Source organism: Nelumbo lutea, chromosome 7 (assembly GCF_056320005.1).
Source record: "Nelumbo lutea isolate HS-2025 chromosome 7, American lotus-T2T, whole genome shotgun sequence".
NCBI classification, from domain to species: domain Eukaryota; kingdom Viridiplantae; phylum Streptophyta; class Magnoliopsida; order Proteales; family Nelumbonaceae; genus Nelumbo; species Nelumbo lutea.
In genome coordinates this window covers 48,731,440-48,750,221 of record NC_142690.1, presented here as the reverse complement: position 1 = coordinate 48,750,221, position 18,782 = coordinate 48,731,440, and the positions used below count along the sequence as shown (strand labels likewise).

Here is an 18,782-nt window from a genome sequence, read left to right as displayed (position 1 = left end):
AACAGTTGGTATGCAACTACTATAAAATACCTTTTTCTTTAGGAAAAACACTAAGAATCATCAGCCCTCTACTTTAGAAACACTTGGAAAATATTGCATATTTACCACAAGATGTCACCACAACACAAGCCATTACAAAATCACCATACATTGAGGAGCACCTATTTCACAACTCGAAACATCGTAAAGCTATCATTTTCAAACGACCAAATAAATGGCTTTGGAAAAAACACTATCAACTCACACAACACTACAACTTGAGGCATTAAAGCCTCTTTTCCAAGTGGGCGATAAGTCCTTTTCCTTTCCAATAAAAATAGAGAATATTCTTTATTTCTAGGGCACAAAAATATGTTTTCATCTCTTTACTGTTGACCTATGTTGTATTAGCATTCTACTAAGGCTGAAATTACTACAATACCCATAGAAAATGTACAATAGATATAAAAGATAAATAATAACATGAAAAAGACAATATTACCCCTATTAACCACTCCTAACAATTCTTACACATTATAATATTGTGGATCAAGTTAGAAATGCTCACCCTTAACAACCAATGTAATTGGATATATGTTGGTGGTTCAAACTATGAAAACAATGTAAAAAAACCGTCATTAAAGGTTTGGATTAATATTAAATAGAAATCTGTTGACTAATACCTGAAAGATAATTATTCTCATCGTGTTTGTTCATTTGACAATTATTATTCAAACTTGTCTATTATTGTCTTAAGTCGCTCAAGTATAAAAATAAAGGCTTTGCCTTTATTTATATAAGGAGCATTATTCAAAGAGAATGATCCATTAACCTTTATATGAATTGATTAGTTAACGCATATTCATGAATAAATATAATATTATATAAAGTATTTATTATATTATATTATTATAAATATAATATTTTTTATTAGTTGCCCACATTATTAAGACATTATAAAAAATATTAAGAAAATTAAATATTGATACGACCAAAATCAATTGCCAATCAAAATACACCAATTGACAATAAGTTGGGGGAAAAGTTGTTATTTGACTAAGTTTACTTAAAGTTCGTTGGTTTGGCCAAACTTCCTAATCTTGTCGAGCTGACCTGGTATCTGCACATAACATGCATAAGCATACATGAACATTCATATAAATATACGTGGTCAAGTTTATAAAAACATAAATACCTATCACGTACACACAACATGCACACAATGTGCTAATTAATGGTGTGACAAATGAATAGAGATCCCACCATGTGTGAATGGTGTATCAATTTTTGAATTGAATACATTTCTAATAAATAGTGAGCTTTTCATTTGTTTAAAGGATGATACACATTACATTACACTCGATATTATACACACTACATACCTTGACACACATCTCATTTTACCCCATTTCATAACATGTCTCATTAAGTTCTCCAAATCATCTTCCTTTTTCTTAGTGTTACTGACTTAACCTTTGGAGTTCATGCACCTGGTATATCACCTTGGGGCTTCTGACGTTTATTTTAGTTACTGAATTAACCGATGTCTCCAACAACATTCCATTTCCTCCATTTGTAGCCAATTTCAACATTAACAAATATATTCATTGACTTATGTCAATGGATAGAAATTTTAAAAATAATTATGTTTATCATTATAATTTTTATCGGTAATTTTCATAAGTTTTCAATAGTATATTATCGTTCCACTCATAATACAAGCCAATGCTTTCGAATACCAATAAGACATATTATATCAATAATTTGAATCATCATCATAACTTTTGTTTAATTATTATTTTCCAAAGTATCAAAGTGTAGTGGGTAAAAAAATTTAATTTGATAATGATTATTACAACTTTGGTTATCATCTTAGTTCTTGAAAGACATTATTCTATTTTATATTATTATTATTATTATTATTATTATTATTATTATTATTAAATACAAGTATTCACTAACCACATATATGCTATATGATATTTTGATTGAACTTTTATGGCAAGCACAAAACCCAAAAAAAATGTCCACTTTAATTTATATAGTAATTAATGTTTATAATAATATATAATTTATTTGTATAATATTTTATATTATATAAATTATATTATATATTTTATACATATATTATATGTCATATAATATATATACACCTGTGTGTTTTATACCTTATATAGGTCAACACAAAGTTTTTGTTCTTATATTCGAGGAATGTGACAAAAAAATATTTAAAATATTTATGGCTATAATATTTTTTTTATTTAACATTTGCTATTTAAACTTGTTTCTAGTATCCCACATTACTTAAATATAAGAATACAAGATTTATCTTTATTCATATAATGAATATTATCTAAAAAATGACTTATTAACTTTTACATTAGTTAAATATTTAATACATGTATTAATTTATAAATAGATACATTATCTACATTTTTTTTTTGAAATTTGGTGTGACACACCACTAATAACCCCATTTTTCTAAATTGATAGTTATAAAAATAGATTTTGTATCAATGCCGAAGTGAACTAACATACCAACGAATCACCCCTTCATTATTAATGCATTGTTTATGTATTATTAGTAAATTTTTACTTTATTCTATCTCATAATTTTTTATTAGATTTTGTTATTTATTTACCAAAACCCTTACTCATGATATAATACCTCTCTTATATTTTAATCAATTCTTTCAAATGTCTATGTACACTATTATATAAATCAATAAAAATTTATGAGGTAGAGAGAATTGAACTTTTTGATTATATAATATTATATATTATATTGGAAATGATCATCACCCTTAATGACTAATAAAATTAGATACATTTGTTATATTTAAAATCAATATAAGCTATAAAAACTATTAATAAGTTTGAATATGAATTCACTAATCTATTCTTAGGAGCAAAAAAAAATTATTGACTTATTTTATCAATCATAAATTCTTAAAGACAATTATATCCATTACTATAATTTTTATTCAATATTCATAATCAGCATTATAAATTTTCAATAATATCTTGTAATGTGTTTATACTTTAAGATGTCAGTATGACATATTATATTCATATTTTAAATCTTGGTCATAATGTATTTCAAGAATTAAATTTTACAATAATAATCACAATTTCTCATTTTAAGTGTATTTGGTATCCCACCTAATTTTTCTATTATAATTTTTTTTTTGAAATCAATAATATTTGTTTATTTAATTATATTGCCACTACATAAGTTAATTTATAATATTTGTTTAATAGTAAGTGGGTTAGGGTTTCACCACATCCCAAACAAAGGACACACACACACACACAAGGAGAGAGGCAATTGTTTGACCTCCTTTTTTGTAACACATCACAAGTGTTTACCTTCCCAATGAACATTTCCCAACAGAAAGCTTGTACTTTTAGAGGGATCAGTTTAGACTAGATTTCTCTCACTGTGAAGTTCACCCTCATAGGATCAATGTGAGTGAGCAAACCAAAGAAATATGCACAGGAAAATAAACAATCAGAAGTTGGGGACCAAACTCTACAATCGGCTATAGATTGGTCCAAGTAGACCCTCTCAAGTGTTGAAATCAAAAGCACTAGAGACTCACTCATTTTCCCTCAACTCTCTTCTAAAACCCAAATCCTAAGAGATCCCTGAATCTAAATGCACACCAAGCCTAGCAATAGGTTTGTTTTTATGGTTTGATAAGGAGTAGAGGTCTAGGAATTTGACCATTAGAGGCACATCCCCAACCCAAAGGTCTTCCCAAAATAAAAACTTTGCTGCCACAACCAATATCAAACCTGATAAATTGAAGAAAAGTTGGATATACCTTAAAGATTGCCTTTCAGGGGGAAAGTGGAGCTACATTGGGGGCTAGTTTTGCATCCCAACCATTAACTGCTTCACCATGAGTGCTTTTAATGACCCTATGCCACAACCTCTCTTCTTTACAAGGGAATCTCCACAGCCATTTCCCTATAAGGGCCTTATTTTTCTTTAATAGGTTCCCTATACCTAATCCACTCTGTTCCTTAGGGTAACAAACTTGCTCCTACTTCACTAAACGATCTTTCTTTTCATTGCCTGGTTTCCACAAAAAGTCCATCATAATCTTATCCAACTTCCTAGCTATTTTCACCAGGATCTTAAAGGTGGAGAGGAAATAAGTGGGTAGGCTTGCTAAGGTTGATTTTATCAAGGTGATTCTTCCCCGCAAGGATATATAATTTCTCTTCCACATTGCCAACTTCTTTATGAACCTCTCTACCATCAATTTCCAGAAGCTTTCAGCTTTTAGATTCCCACCCAATGGCATACCTAAGTAATCCAGAGGCCAATTTTTCACTTCACAGTCTAGCAGATTTTCCATGGCTTGGATGTCCCCCCTTCAATGTTGATTCCAACTACATAGCTTTTTCCCCAATTGACTTTTAGTTTGGAGGCCTGTTGAAATTCACCCACCAATCTTTTCACATTCCTTAAAATGGATTCATCACAACTTTCACAGAAAATGATTATATCATTTGCAAATGAGACACCACCACTTCTGATCTACCCATCCTCCAACCTTTAAACTGGTTTTCTTGGTCAGCCTTGGTGATTTGTCTACTCAAAACCTCAGCCACAAAGGTGAATAAGAATGGGGATAAGGGATCACCCTGTCTTAGTCCTCTTTTAGCCTGGAAGAATTCCTTTGCTATCCCATTCATCAGAATAGAAAAATGTCTGAGCTAATACATTCTTTAATCCACATCCTCCATCTTTCACATGACCCCATCTTTTCCATTAAATTCAACAGGAATGACCAATCCACCATATCATAAGATTTTTCTAGGTCCGCTTTACATATCAAACCTTTGCCACCTTGTTTTCTCTTAGCTGCCACACACTCCTTTGCCATTAAGATTTGATCCACAATTTGTCTCCCTTCTACAAAAGCTCCTTGGTTTTGAGAGATAACATATGGCAATACAGTCTTCAACCTACCAGCCAGGACTTTAGCAGTGATTTTATACAAACTAGCCACAAGACTTATCGATCTGTAATCCTTAGGGGTTTTGGCCTCATTTTTTAGTACTAAAGCAATAAAAGTTGCATTTGCTTCAGGCGATAACTTCCCTTCTTGATAGAACTCCACAAATGGATCCGTTAATTCATCTTTCAAGATTTCCCAACAATCATGATAGAAATCCATTGAAAATCCATCCGGCCCTGGAGCTTTAGATCTATCAATCGAGAATACTGCTTCATGTATCTCCTCAATAATTAAAGCTCTTTCTAAGAGGTTAACTTTAGATTTTGGCACTCTGTCCCACTGTAAATCTCCCAATTCTGTAATGTTTTCACCAGAGGATCCAAGGATTGACTTAAAATGATCCATGAAACACCTTTCAATTTCCTCTTTTGCATTTACCACTCTTCCCTCCACCTTTATACTGGAAATTTGGTTTTTTTGTCTTCTTCCGTGTGCTAGGAAGTGGAAAAATCTGGTATTACCATCCCCCTCCAGAAGCCATTTACATCTAGATTTTTGCCTCCGAGAAATATTTTCTTTTCTTAGGATCTTTTCCTATTGCACTTTTAAGTTCCATCTTTTTACTTTATCCTCTAGCCTACACTATTTCCAAGCCTCCTTTTGGTCAACTTTCTTTATTTTCCTGGCTAATTCCTCCTTTATGATCTCAAGTTTTCCAAATTCCTCTTTGTTCCACTCCTTGACCTTTTCCTTCGATCTTTTCAGTTTTTGGAGAACTTCACCACTTTATCTCTAACCCTTATCCCACCTTCTGACCACCATTTTTTTACCTTTTGCAAAAAATTTGGCACTTCTAGCCACATATTTTCAAATCTAAAAAGTGTGGAGCCCCCAATAAGATTTTATTGGCAGAGGCTTAAGGGGCAATGATCAGATGTCACTCTAGGCAGGGCTTTTGCTGTCAATGTTCCCCACAACTCTTCCCAATCGATGGAGAAAAGGAATATGTCCAGCTTTGAGCACACTTGATTTTTTTGAAGATTTGACTAGGTGAAAGAGGCTTGTAACAAGGTAGGTTCTTTTAGTTCTAGGGACTCAATCAAAGAATTGAAGTGTCTAATTCTAGTTTTTAAGGGCTGGTTGTGGTTGTTTGTCTCATTTGTATATCTCATTTCATTGAAATCCCCACCCAAGCACCATGGACCCTCCCAAATGCCCCTGACTGCAACTAGCTTTTCTCAGAATGTATTCCTCTCTCTATATGAATTCAACCCATACACATTAGTCAACACCCACTCCCTTCCATCACTCATTCTCTTGGCTTTTATTGATACTGAGTATTGTCTTATCAATTCCTCCTGACAGTCAACTTCCTGATTCTTCCACATTGTAAGGATCCCACCCAAGGCACCCCGTGATGGGGCAAAGGATCAACTTAGACCTTTGCTACTCCAAATACTTCTTATCCACCTTCTGTCCAAATCTGAAAGTTTTGTCTCCTGTGTCATGATTATAACCGGTCTCTCTTTTCTTATCACATTCCTGATGATTCTCCTTTTCTTTGCACTTCCTAAACCTCTTACATTCCAATAAAGAACCTTCATTCCACTCTTTTTTTTTCTCAACCCAATCTCATTTCCAATTTCTATTCTCATCTTTTCTTCTCCCTTTTCCTATTTACAAACTTTTCATAGGACACACTACAAGCTAGCCTTTTCACCTCATTCATTCTCCTCTTTCTTTCTTTGTCATCTTCTACCTCCTTTCTAAGATAGACCTTCCCTTTGGCGAACTTCCTTTTGGCTTCTTTCCCAAAATTGTATGCTATTATCAAAAAATTTAATTTCATTAATATTATTATAAGTTTATATATCATCTTAATTCCTAAATAAATGTATCATTTATATATTATTAAGAAAAGAGCACATACTACACATGTGCAACATGATATTATATTACTTTATATGATATATGATATTTGAATTTAACTTTTGTATTATACACATAACTAAATGAAGGCAGTACTTTTGTATAATAATATATTTCAATAAATATTATAGTATATATTATATAGTATTTTATATTATGCAAAACATATTATGTATTTTATGAATATATTATATGTCAAATAAAAATTTATTTCTATAAGTTCATTTTACACCATTAATCCCAGTTTATGATAATGGATAAAAGTTGTATTATATTGATAACGAATAAACTTTTGCCAAATCTTCATGATCATGGATCCTGATTTGTCTTTTTGTGCTCATGTTAAAATATTTTCTAAAGTATACATTAATCTGATTATAATATCAAATGAGTAAAAATATAAGAGAATAGCTCTCACAAGTGATATATCACAATAATGCCCAATTATAATGTTAAATAAGCATGAAGACGATGGGAAGAAGAAGGCGTTGAGAAACAGAGATCTATAAGTAAGAGGATGTAGAGCTTCGGTGACTATGAGTATAAAGTAGCTTCAAAATCAAGAAGAAGAAGATGTGCGTTTAAAACGGGAAGAAGAAGATGATGAGAAGCAGAGATCTGAGCTCCGGTGACTGTGAGTATACTGTAGTTTTGAAATCAGAAAAAAGAAAACATGTGTTCGGAATGGGAAGAAGAAGACACTAAGAAATAGAGATCTGAGCTCCGGTGACTGTGAGTATACTGTAGCTTCAAAATCAAGAAGAAGAAGATGGTGTGTTTGAAACGTTGGTTCGAATGATGAAGACAACGATGAAAGTCGTTAAAATTCCGTTTTTCGATGACTGAGTAAACTGTACCTTCGAAATAAGGATGAAGAAGACACTACGTATGTTTGAAACATTGGTTCGAATAGGGAAGAAGACCAAAATTACCATTGGATGGAGGGGTATAATGGATAAGAAAATAAAATTTTTATGATGTGGGGGGTGGGAGCCGAAACAAATTTTGCATTTGTTGGATGGGGGTGGCTTTGATTCCAAATTCCATACATTCGTGTTAGTTCAATCTTATTAATTATTAATTAGTAACCACTAATTTTTATTGAGTATTTTTATTTTTGTTAAATTTTAATCATTTTATTATTTTTTAATAGTGGTTAATTATTTTTATTAATTTTATTATGTATTTATTAATTATTAATTATTTTTCATAATTATTATTTATTTTATCATTTTTTGTATGATTTCAATATTATTTGAATTTGATAAATTATTTTATATGAAATAGTACAAATTGAGCTCAAATTTACCAAATAGCTTATTTTAGGGGTAAAATAGTTAAATCAGTGCATTTTAGATGTTAAATGTTTGATCCAACACAAACAAGCAAGTATTCAAAGCCTCTAAAAAATAGAAAAGCATCAATACCTCTTTTCAGATTTCAGACACTTTTAATATCTTTTTAACTTTTCAGATTTCAAATTTATCAAATGCCACCTAAAAATCAATTTTGTGAAAACTTAGAAAGATTAATTCAAGATATTCAATTGGAGAAATTTTTATATGAAAAGACTTAAATTAGCATGTGAGTCAAATATAAAATAGTGTATAATACATGGAGGATTTAGATTTTAGAACGAAAAATGAAACAAGAGATACAATCTTAAAATTTGTAGCAACTTATGATATGGCGATTTTAAACATATTTTCCAAAATAAAAAAGGATAAACACATTTTTTTGAAAAAAATATGAACAAAAAATGAGTCAAATATAAGTTAAATAGGTTTTCTTCACTAAAAATAAAATAAATGTGTAAAAATTATAACATTAATTTAGTGAAAAATATAGCCACATAATATAGATTAATGGTGGTAGATGTACATATTAAGAAATATAATAGAAATAGATAAGAAAATAGGTGCTTAAGAGTCAAGTGGATAAAATTAAAAGGAGATAAACTAACTAAACTTAAAGGCAAGTTGATAGTATAAGAAAACTAGAATTTAGATTAAAAGATTAATAATACTAATACATGATTTAAAATGACATATTTGTAAATACTTTATTTTGGCTCCCTCTTTTAAGTAAAAAACAAAGGAATTTCGATATTTTTACATCAAAACCTTATGAAAAATATATAATTGGTTAAACAACACATCAATTATGTACAAGTACCAAAAAAAATCAAATATATACTTAAACCCCCTAAGTTTTTAATCAATTTGATGAACAACTTTTGGCAAGTCCTAACAAGGGGTAGTTATGAAGTGTATGGACATCAGCCACATGGCTATTGGCCTATGATTGATGCCTTTAATTAAGTTCCTTGCACTCTTACTCTTTCTCCTACCTATTTTGTTCGAAAAAAATAGGATTTTGGCTTGAAATTGAATTTAGAACATGTCTTGATTCATTTAAGATCCATTTTCTTCAGAATTATAAGTTTTGGAGGCAAAGGTGGGGAATGTAGGTGGAATCAACCCCTATCTCTTATTTAAATTCACTTTAAGCCCATCTCTACAAATACAAGTCTTTCCAAAGTCTTAGACGTCACATCAACTTCAAAACTAAGTTCAATTAAAAAAGTGTTTAATACATATTTTACTTATTCTTAAAAGTCTTTTAAGGCATCCTAATTGCATACAGTCTAAAAGATTTTCTGATTGGAGGTTTTCTCTTTTGTAGAATTTTCCCAAGGGTGGAAGACAAGTTACTTTCTCTTTTCCTAGAGAGTTAAAAGGGTCTAAGTGTGAAAAGCTCTTATTCATATATCTCGTTAAGGGGTTGTTAAGCTTTCCAAGACATTAAAATTTTCATGGGCTCCCAAATGGGCCCTACACCCCATAAACACATATTTGTTCATGGGCCTTAGTATGGATCATACCCCATACTCTCAAATATGTGCATGGGCCTAACATTTGGGCATTCCTATTACAAATTCACTAGCATGGTGGAAGGGTCCATGTGGGACCCACTTTGAAGTCAAACTCAAATTCAATTTCAAATTTAAATTATAAATCTTATTGATTTATGGAAATAATCCAATTAGAATCCATCTCAAGTCCTAAAGATGGAAGTCTAATCAATAATTAAAGAGAGAATAATTGATTAAAAATCATTCTCTCTAAAAATGGTAAGTTGCTATCTCTTCTTTATGAAAGGAAAGGTAACTAAAGCTAATCAAATCTCTAGTCAATCAAGGCATACCTTTACATAGATGGAAATTATCCAATGATTGAAGAGATAATAATAGATGATAAATTATTCTCTCCAAAAATGGTAGTAATTACAACCATTCACTCTCTAAAAAGAGTAAGGAGATCTAATAAAATCCTTAATTAAGGGGGTTAAGATATTAGATTAAGAAATCTATAAATAGGGGTTCCCATCAAGAGGGATGGGACTTTTGAAGTCTAGAAGAGAAAAGTTAAAGTGAAGTAAGAAGGCTCTTGGGAAGAAGAAAGCACATACACTATCTTTTTGAGAGTAAAGCAACAACACTCTTGAAGTCTTGCAAAATCCTTCTCTTGATCAAGCTTTCAAAGCCCAATTGAAAGAAGTAATCCCCATCATTGTCTGAAGTACGGGAGCACATCATCTAACCTTTGACTTCAACTCAAATCCAAATCTTCAAGTTTCAAAAAGCACAATCAAGAGAGAATCAAAGGTTTTATCTCTTTTGTAAGAGTTTCATATCCAAAGAGTTTGTATCCCATTTATTTCAAATATACAAAAAAAAATCAATTTATTTGAATTTATCTTCAATTTTCTTGTATTTGGATTTATATACAAATTTTGTGTGGTCAGTCCCCATCCCTTCTTTTCTTTTATTTAGCTTTAGTTTGCTTTACGGACCCTTTATTTCCTTTCTTGGTTTCATACATTCCCCTAATGAAAAGCATGGGAGCATAAACCTAGGAAAGGGGTTGGTTCATAGGTTTATTATGTTGTCGATCTAATGACTTATATTAGTTTCTTACTAATGTATCATGTTAAGATGCTAGTCTGTTTCCTTTTGCAATATACCAAATAATATACTCATGCATCATTTAGGTTGATAGTTTATTTTCTCTTATATTTTGTTGTTTACATTATAACATGTCATATTATTTAAGCATAAATTAGGACTTAGTCTTCTTCAAGGACCAATGAAGAAATGATACTCCACTTCCCTAAACTCTTCTAAAGGGTTTTAATAATATTGAGGTACACCTTGTTTCATAGAGATCAATTTTCTTCTGATTTTTGCAAACAAAAAAAAAATCATAGGAATTTTAGGCTCACCTTCTCCAGTTCGATCCAAGTAGTTGGGTTGCAGTTTTGTTGAATCAACTTCACCTATACACTGCGCCATCTTCAGTGGATGTTAGTTTTAGGATTGATTTGGGCATGGATTTTCACCTTGGGATTTGCATTTGTGGTATTCATATCAGGTATAAATCTCCCTCTTTGTTTGGTTTCAGACCTAGTCTGATTCAATGCAACACCGGTCCTTAAAAATGTAATTTTTCAAAACATAGGGGAAGTTGATTCCCAAAAGGATTAGGGAATTTTGAAATTTCGCCCAACCATCTAGCATGATCCGGCCATCTATATGATGGATCCTAACCCTTCCAACATTATTTGACAAAAATACCCCAATTTTTGAATTTGGTCCCTCTCTAATTGTGAGGATAGAAATATAATTTGAAAACCACTTTTCTCCTTTATCTAAATCCCTCTCACTAAGTCTTTATTTAAGGTATTAACTCCCATTAACATTAATTGGATCCTATTCTTGACTAGAATACCCCTATTTTTAAATTTGGTCCCTCTCTAATTGTGAGGGCATAAAATGTAATTTAAACTACTACACTTCTCTTGATTTAATTTCCTATTCTTAAATTTAGGGTATTAACTCCCATTCTCTCATTGAATCCTATATTTAAGCTATTCTTTTCACTAATAAATTATATCAATTAATTAGATCTATATCCAATACTTTTAATAATATAAAATACATGCTTTTTAAAATTGACCCAAAAACAGAATCATTCTTCCATCATTGTGGCAATTAAGAAATGCAACCATTGGGTCAAATGGGTCAACCCATGATGTCATAATTAAATAAAAAACTAAAAGTATAAAACTTTTAAAATATAAATAAAAAAATAAATAATATAAAAAGTTGGGCACATATATAATTTTTATATTAATCATATTAAAGAAAAATAAGTGTGATAAATAATACTTATTCTTATTGATGTTGGAATGAAATATAAATATCAAACCAATCAAAAATAAATTAAATTCGTTTTCATGGTAACATATAAAAAATTTGACTATTTGAGTCAAATATGTCCAGCCTTGTTATCATAATTAAATAAAAAGATAAAAAACATAAAATAAAAACATTTTGTAAATAATATAAGATTTTTTTGTAAAAGAAACATTTAAGCACTTATCTAACATTTTATAGGGTAATTTACTCAAACACTGCCATATAGTTTCACACATTTACTATGACCTACCCTTTAGTTTGCATTTTACTAAGACACACCCATTATTTGCAATCCACCTATCGTTATGAACCACTTGTGCATCTATCAAAAAATAGCTAGGTGACCTCTTAAAATGGTTGATTATTAGAAAAGAACCACCCTTAATAAAGCCATGTCACCAATTATTAATCATTCTATGATACAATGGATGGCGTGGCAATGCCCATGGTTGTTAATCTCATTCATTCCCTAGTTGCTCTCTTCTTATGCTCAACTGTTGCCAAATGCTGCAAAATCATCAATTTCTTTCTAGTCGAAACTTTGTCTCTGCTTCTTCTGTGGTAAAGAGACTTCGCCTTTCGTTCTTCTTTTCTTCCCAACATCATCTCTTCATTAGCTAGCTTTCTCCTAATAACTTTCCTTGCTGCAAAATGCATAATTATTGTCTTAATTTAATGATAAACAAAACAAAAATAAGGAAATCTTTGTGAGCTTAGTTCTAACTACTTCTACCTTGATGGAATGCCTGTGTTTAATTCCAAAATTTTGAAGGATTTATTAGAAAAAAAAAGACTAAAAATGATTCTTGCAAGGTTTGAGTGCAAGCATGGTTCTAGGAAGTGGTTATATGATATCATCTCATAGTGAATTTACTTTTGCCACTTCCTTTATTTACATTCAATTTAATTTCAAGTCAGAACTTAAATACAAGTTGGGGGAATTTAATATATAAAAGAAGATGCCAAGTTGCAACTTATGTCTCAAAGATTATTATTGAAAAAGAACAAACAAAAGGATTATTTTTTTTATTTTTATTGTGATCCCCATCAATTCTAACTGTTCAATTGATAGTCCTGCTCTTCTGATGATTAGATATTCATAATGAGTGAACATTGTTAAACAACACCAATACAATCTATCCCCATAGAAAGCACCAAGAACAAGAGAAGATCAAAAAGTTCTTTCTCCTTTAAAGATCTGGTGGAGATTATAACTTACATTATTTATTATAGATCTTCCTTGCAAATTCCTAAGCAATGCCAAAATTTGATGGTAATCAGCATCAAGGTTCAAAAAATCGACATGTATCGGCCCGTATTGGCTAATACGTATCATGTTAGGAATACCCTGATACGCCCCTACAGAGGGTGTATCGGGGTTCTGACTGTTTCAGGGGGTGGAGGAACCTTAAACTGCCACCTGAACCGGATTTGAAAAAAAAGTACCGATACTACCCGATATGCCCCTACCGACATATCAGGCATATCGATATTTAGAACCTTGATCAGCATTTCTACTCACCACAAAAAATATTTTGGACCCCCAGCAGACCAAGTGTAAAACTCTCAACTCTCTGCTTCTCGTCACTATCCCTTATCTTAATAGCTTGAATCATACCATTAGAGAAGTGAAGTCCTTGTTTGGACTTTGCTTGATTTTGTGAAGGTGTCTTCCTCATTTGCATAGGTCAAAATAATGCTTTGAATTTGCAATCAAAGAGCATAATCTATGAGTTTCATTGTCCTTGCATTTTCACTTGCTATGGTAAAAGAAGGAAAAGCTGGGATAAGGAAAAAACAGGGAAGAAGGGAGCTACCCAATGGAGGGGAATATGTGGATCTTACTTGTCTTGTAAAAGATGGCTAGTGGTTGCTACTCTCACTCGGTTATTGACGGTGAAAACAATGGAAGGAGAGGAGGTACGGAAGAAAGGGGAAGGAGATGAAGGGAGAGAAAAAAAAAAAGGAAGAGAGGAAGAACAAAAGAATTGACATTTTGTTTTTATTTTGTTTTGATTAATGTGGTCTAGCAAGCATGAAGGGAAAAAATGTCATTTTATATTCATCTAACAGAAGGTATATTAAGTAAAATTGTAAATTATAAGGAATATTTTAGTAAAATATATAAATCCATAAAATTACAAGGGGTATTTTAGTAAATGACCCTATTTTATGTTAATCATATCAAAGAAAGTAAGTGTGATAAATAATAGTTATTTTTATTTATGTTAGCAATAAAGTATAAAATTTATAACTGATTCAAAAAATGAAATCGTTTTCCTAATGGTGGGTCAATAGTTCAACCTTTTGGGTCTTATGTGTTAAGTGTCAACCCCAATGTTTTCAACATGTCGTTAACTCAATTGGTTGAACCATTCGAACCATCCCCTAACTATGATTTGGGTCTTATGTGTTAAGTGTCAATTGTTATGTTATGGGCTGAATGTTGGACCATTGATCTGTTCGACCTAGTGATCAGGTCACAAGTTGCATAGTAAATGTGCATGCAAACTTTTGGGAGTCACAACTTTGTTCTCCAATGCCCAAGTAGGGTGATCTTTTGTTTTTTTCTTTGGGTAGCCTTTTGAGATCTATGCATCCCAAGCTCCACTATTTTCGGAAAAAAAAATCGCATCAAATCATAGTTTTAAGCATTTTTACAAATAAAAAAATTATTTATTGATGATAAAAACAAAATACAAATTTAAAACCAACTCAAAAATAGAATTTTTTTCTTAATTTATGGAAAATCAACAATTGAATCTTTTGGGTCAAATATTGTATCAACCCTTAATGTCATAATTAATTAATAATAAAAATTACAAAAGATAAAAATACATAAAAATATAAAAATTATACAGAACATTTAGATACATCTATAATATAATATATTTACTATATTAAATAAAAATAAATGTCACAAATAATAATATTTTTTATAAAATATATAAGAGATTATAGAAAATATAGAAACAAGATTTTTTATAAGTAGACAGGATGGCCTTCGAAAAAGATACGAGACAGGATACAAGATATAGTAGCATAACCCTATTTGGTATTCGTGGACTCGGAAGTCAATACAAATTAGAGAAGGGGTAAAGTGATAATTAAGAATACACAACTCTGTATATATCCGTGGAAGAAAGAAACCCTAAAACCCTCGGAAGGAGAAAAACCTAATCGAAACACATTTCTCCTACACTACACCGCTCGTCGTCGCGGTTGCTTTAATCGCAATTCCTGAAAATGGTGAGTTCCATCTGCATTTTCAGTCATTATTATCTAATCTAATCGTCACAATAGTGATTGAGCCTTTTTTCTTCTTTCTTTTCTGCTTCTCTGTAGCCTTTCAAGCGGTACGTGGAGATCGGGAGGGTAGCTCTCGTGAACTATGGCAAAGATTATGGGAAGCTCGTCGTGATAGTCGACGTAATCGATCAGAATCGGGTATGTACTTTGATCCATTTGCCGTTTTGTTTGGATCTCTCTCCTACTGCTCTGCAAACTTTTTGATTAGTTCAATTATTTATCGTTTAAGATGTTATTTTCCCCTCAAATCTCAGAGAGGGAAAATTTTGAATGATGTGAAACTTCATTTGGGTATCTTCTTCGTTGTCTGCATGCCTATTGGTCTTCGTCGGGGTATCGAAAATGATATCAAGGGTTTTTGTTGGTTTATTTTTTCTCTACATTCGTATTTAAAAAAGTTAAACTTAAAAAGAGCCGAAATTATATTAGCAGGTTGAGAAGAATATAGTCGCAAATGGGATGTGTGTGTGTTCTTTTTTATTCTTTTGGGTTATTTGTCTTGCTCTGGTGAATGGTGAATGAAATGTGAAATGAATATAACAAAGAAGCGTTGGATATGCTTCTTCAGTAGGTTGTCTGTTTCTACATTTTTATTCTTTTCCTGATAGCTTGCATTTCTTCTGATAGTTCAGAGATTTGAGTCTAGCTGCTTTCATTTTAGTGTGTTTACCTTTTGTGTTTTAACTGCTTACATGGAAGAATTCATAACCTATCATTGAACGGGTAAGCCATTCTTGTGTCTAAAGCTCATGGCATCTGAACTAAGAATATGTGGATGTCGTCTCTTGAAGCTATTTATCCCAACAGAATGTTTAGAAGATTCTTGGGATTCAAGTGCATACTTTGGCTTTTCATGTGCATCATCAAACCATGGGCACATAGTTGAAACCTACTCAGTCCCTTTGGATTTTGAAAAGTTCTGAACTGAGATTAAACCAAACCATTCGTGTGTCTAAAGCTCATGGCATCTGAACTAAGAATATGTGGATGTTGTCTTTATTCTGATATGCTCTTGAAGCTATTTATCCCAACAGAATGTTTAGAAGATTCTTGGGATTCAAGTGCATCCTTTGGCTTTTCAAACCATGGGTACATAATTGAAACTGACTCGGTTCCTTTGGTTTTTGAAAAGTTCTGAACTGAAATCAAACCAAAACAATTGGTTAATTGGTGTAAATACATATATTCATAAAAAAATACGTAGATACATACATGCATATTGTGTGCGTGCGCGTGTAAAAATCTATGATGTTGGAAACACATGGTATTTGAAGAGCTTTGACCAATCAAAATCCACCCATGGTTGATTGGTCACCAGTTTTTCAGATATGATGTCTTTCCGGTATCATAGTCGAACCCTAGTTTTGACCTTTTATTTTCATGCATCTAGTTATTAAATCTGAAGCCAGTGTTGTGCAATCTGGATTGTGGTGTTTTAATATACATTGCAGAATACCTCTCGATCTAAATGCACTATTTCATATCAAACTTGGACAGGCCCTTGTAGATGCTCCTGACATGGTAAGAAGCCAGATGAATTTCAAGAGGCTGTCATTGACAGATATAAAGATTGATATCAAGAGGGTACCCAAAAAGAAGACTCTCATTGCTGCCATGGAGGCTGCAGGTAAGAACCAATTCATTGTTTCTGATGCAATGGTGGGTCTTGTGTTTTTTTGTAATACTCTAAATTTAATTATATGAATCTCATTATGGTGGTGTTAGATGTCAAGAGCAAGTGGGAGAATAGCTCCTGGGGAAGGAAGTTGATTGTGCAGAAGCGAAGAGCCTCCTTGAATGACTTTGACAGGTTTAAGCTCATGCTCGCAAAGATCAAGGTTCGTAAGAAATGTTCTGATACACTCTTCCCAGTGACATTTGTGGACAAATAAACCATGAAGAGACCATTTACTCGGGCCTAATTTCCATGGCCCTGGTTCCCAAGTGCTAAATTCTTAAACCTTTTGAAGCGTTCTCTGTTCTAATGGGTTGTCTTCTGCCTTTGCAGAGAGGTGGTTTGATCAGGCAGGAGCTTGCAAAGTTGAAGAAGCAGGCTGCTTAGATTTAGAATGTTCCAACTTCCAACTTCTTATTTGAAATCTCAATTTTGTTTAAAGATTTTTTAAGTAGTTTTCTTTATCTCGTGTTTGTCTTTGCTATCTGGGATGTTAATATTTGAAGTTACCTTGGTTATTCATCATTCGGTTTTTATCCATTGCACTAACGATGTAGAAATCAATACATGTGAACCGACTTGAATCTAGTTATTTTCAGTAAGGTTCAGAGCATCAGTATCGTAGAGAGCATTGAAAAAGGCGATTTTAAGGGACATTAATTGTCCTTGTTAATTATAATTTGATAAGAAAGTTTGGGTACTGTCTGGGTGGGCTGAGATCAGTTTTTTGAAGGCCACGATTCAGTATAAGTTGGAGATCGGAGTCCAATCACGTGCTCTAGCCCTTTTCATTTATTTATTTTGAGCTTTTATTTAGAAATTGAATATATTATCCATCAGTTGAATTGTATTTTTCTACCCAAAAGCCTGTCTCGAGTAATGTCATCAGCCTAAAACCTCTTGAAGGTCCGTTTGCATTTCACATCATATGTTGATTATTTATTTTTTTTGAAAAAAACATTCTTGTTTTTTCTCTTCGTTGCCCTTTTGCCTGCTATAAAACCTTTGACATAAGAGTGAACGTAAATCTCTTTTTATCAATCTAAAAAATATATAAAATCCCTTTCTAGAACTAGTCGAAATAAAGTGAAGCATTGGCAAAGTCATTTTATTGCTTATAAAATTATTACAGAACAGTGGCGTCATTTTATTGAACACATATCTTGCCTTTAAGCCTCATGTCCATTCTCTATTTTCTTATCTTTTTTTATTATGAAATGAACTTTTAAAGCACTTCAAGATGAAGCTCTAGTCAAGTTCAAGATTTTGCAGCATATCGTATAATATGTATCATATCTAAGGGGTGGCCATAGGAAATGCTATAAAATCGTTTGTGGTCTTTTTGTCATGTTGGTCCATATAGTTATTGTAATGTGGTCTAGTATCGGGGCATATTCGGGTGTGTCGGGATTGCATTGTAATCGTATTGGTTGATATAGTATGATTTCTTGTAGGCCAAAAGTGAATTAAATTTTTTTGAGAAAAAAAAGCTTATAACTCCTCAGAAATTGCATAAATAAGTGTTTTTTTTTAATTTATTTGATGGTATATTACAATATTTTGTATTCTTTAATGCTTGGAAATTCTTATATATATATATATATAAAGCGGTTAGGTCCCACATCAGCAGCCCTCTCCTTCTCCCATTCCCTCTTCT

General features: G+C 31.9%; 1 protein-coding gene across 1 annotated transcript; it reads left to right on the top strand.

Moving 5' to 3' along the window:
• The first annotated feature begins 15,300 nt into the window (after window positions 1-15,300).
• Window positions 15,301-17,727, top strand: LOC148846302 (large ribosomal subunit protein eL14y-like). The gene is made up of 5 exons (XM_088953517.1): window positions 15,301-15,390; window positions 15,487-15,588; window positions 16,948-17,077; window positions 17,176-17,288; window positions 17,459-17,727. The coding sequence occupies exons 1-5, from the start codon at window positions 15,388-15,390 to the stop codon at window positions 17,510-17,512; spliced, it is 402 nt and encodes a 133-aa protein (XP_088809643.1). The 5' UTR covers window positions 15,301-15,387; the 3' UTR covers window positions 17,513-17,727.
• The last annotated feature ends 1,055 nt before the right edge of the window (window positions 17,728-18,782 follow it).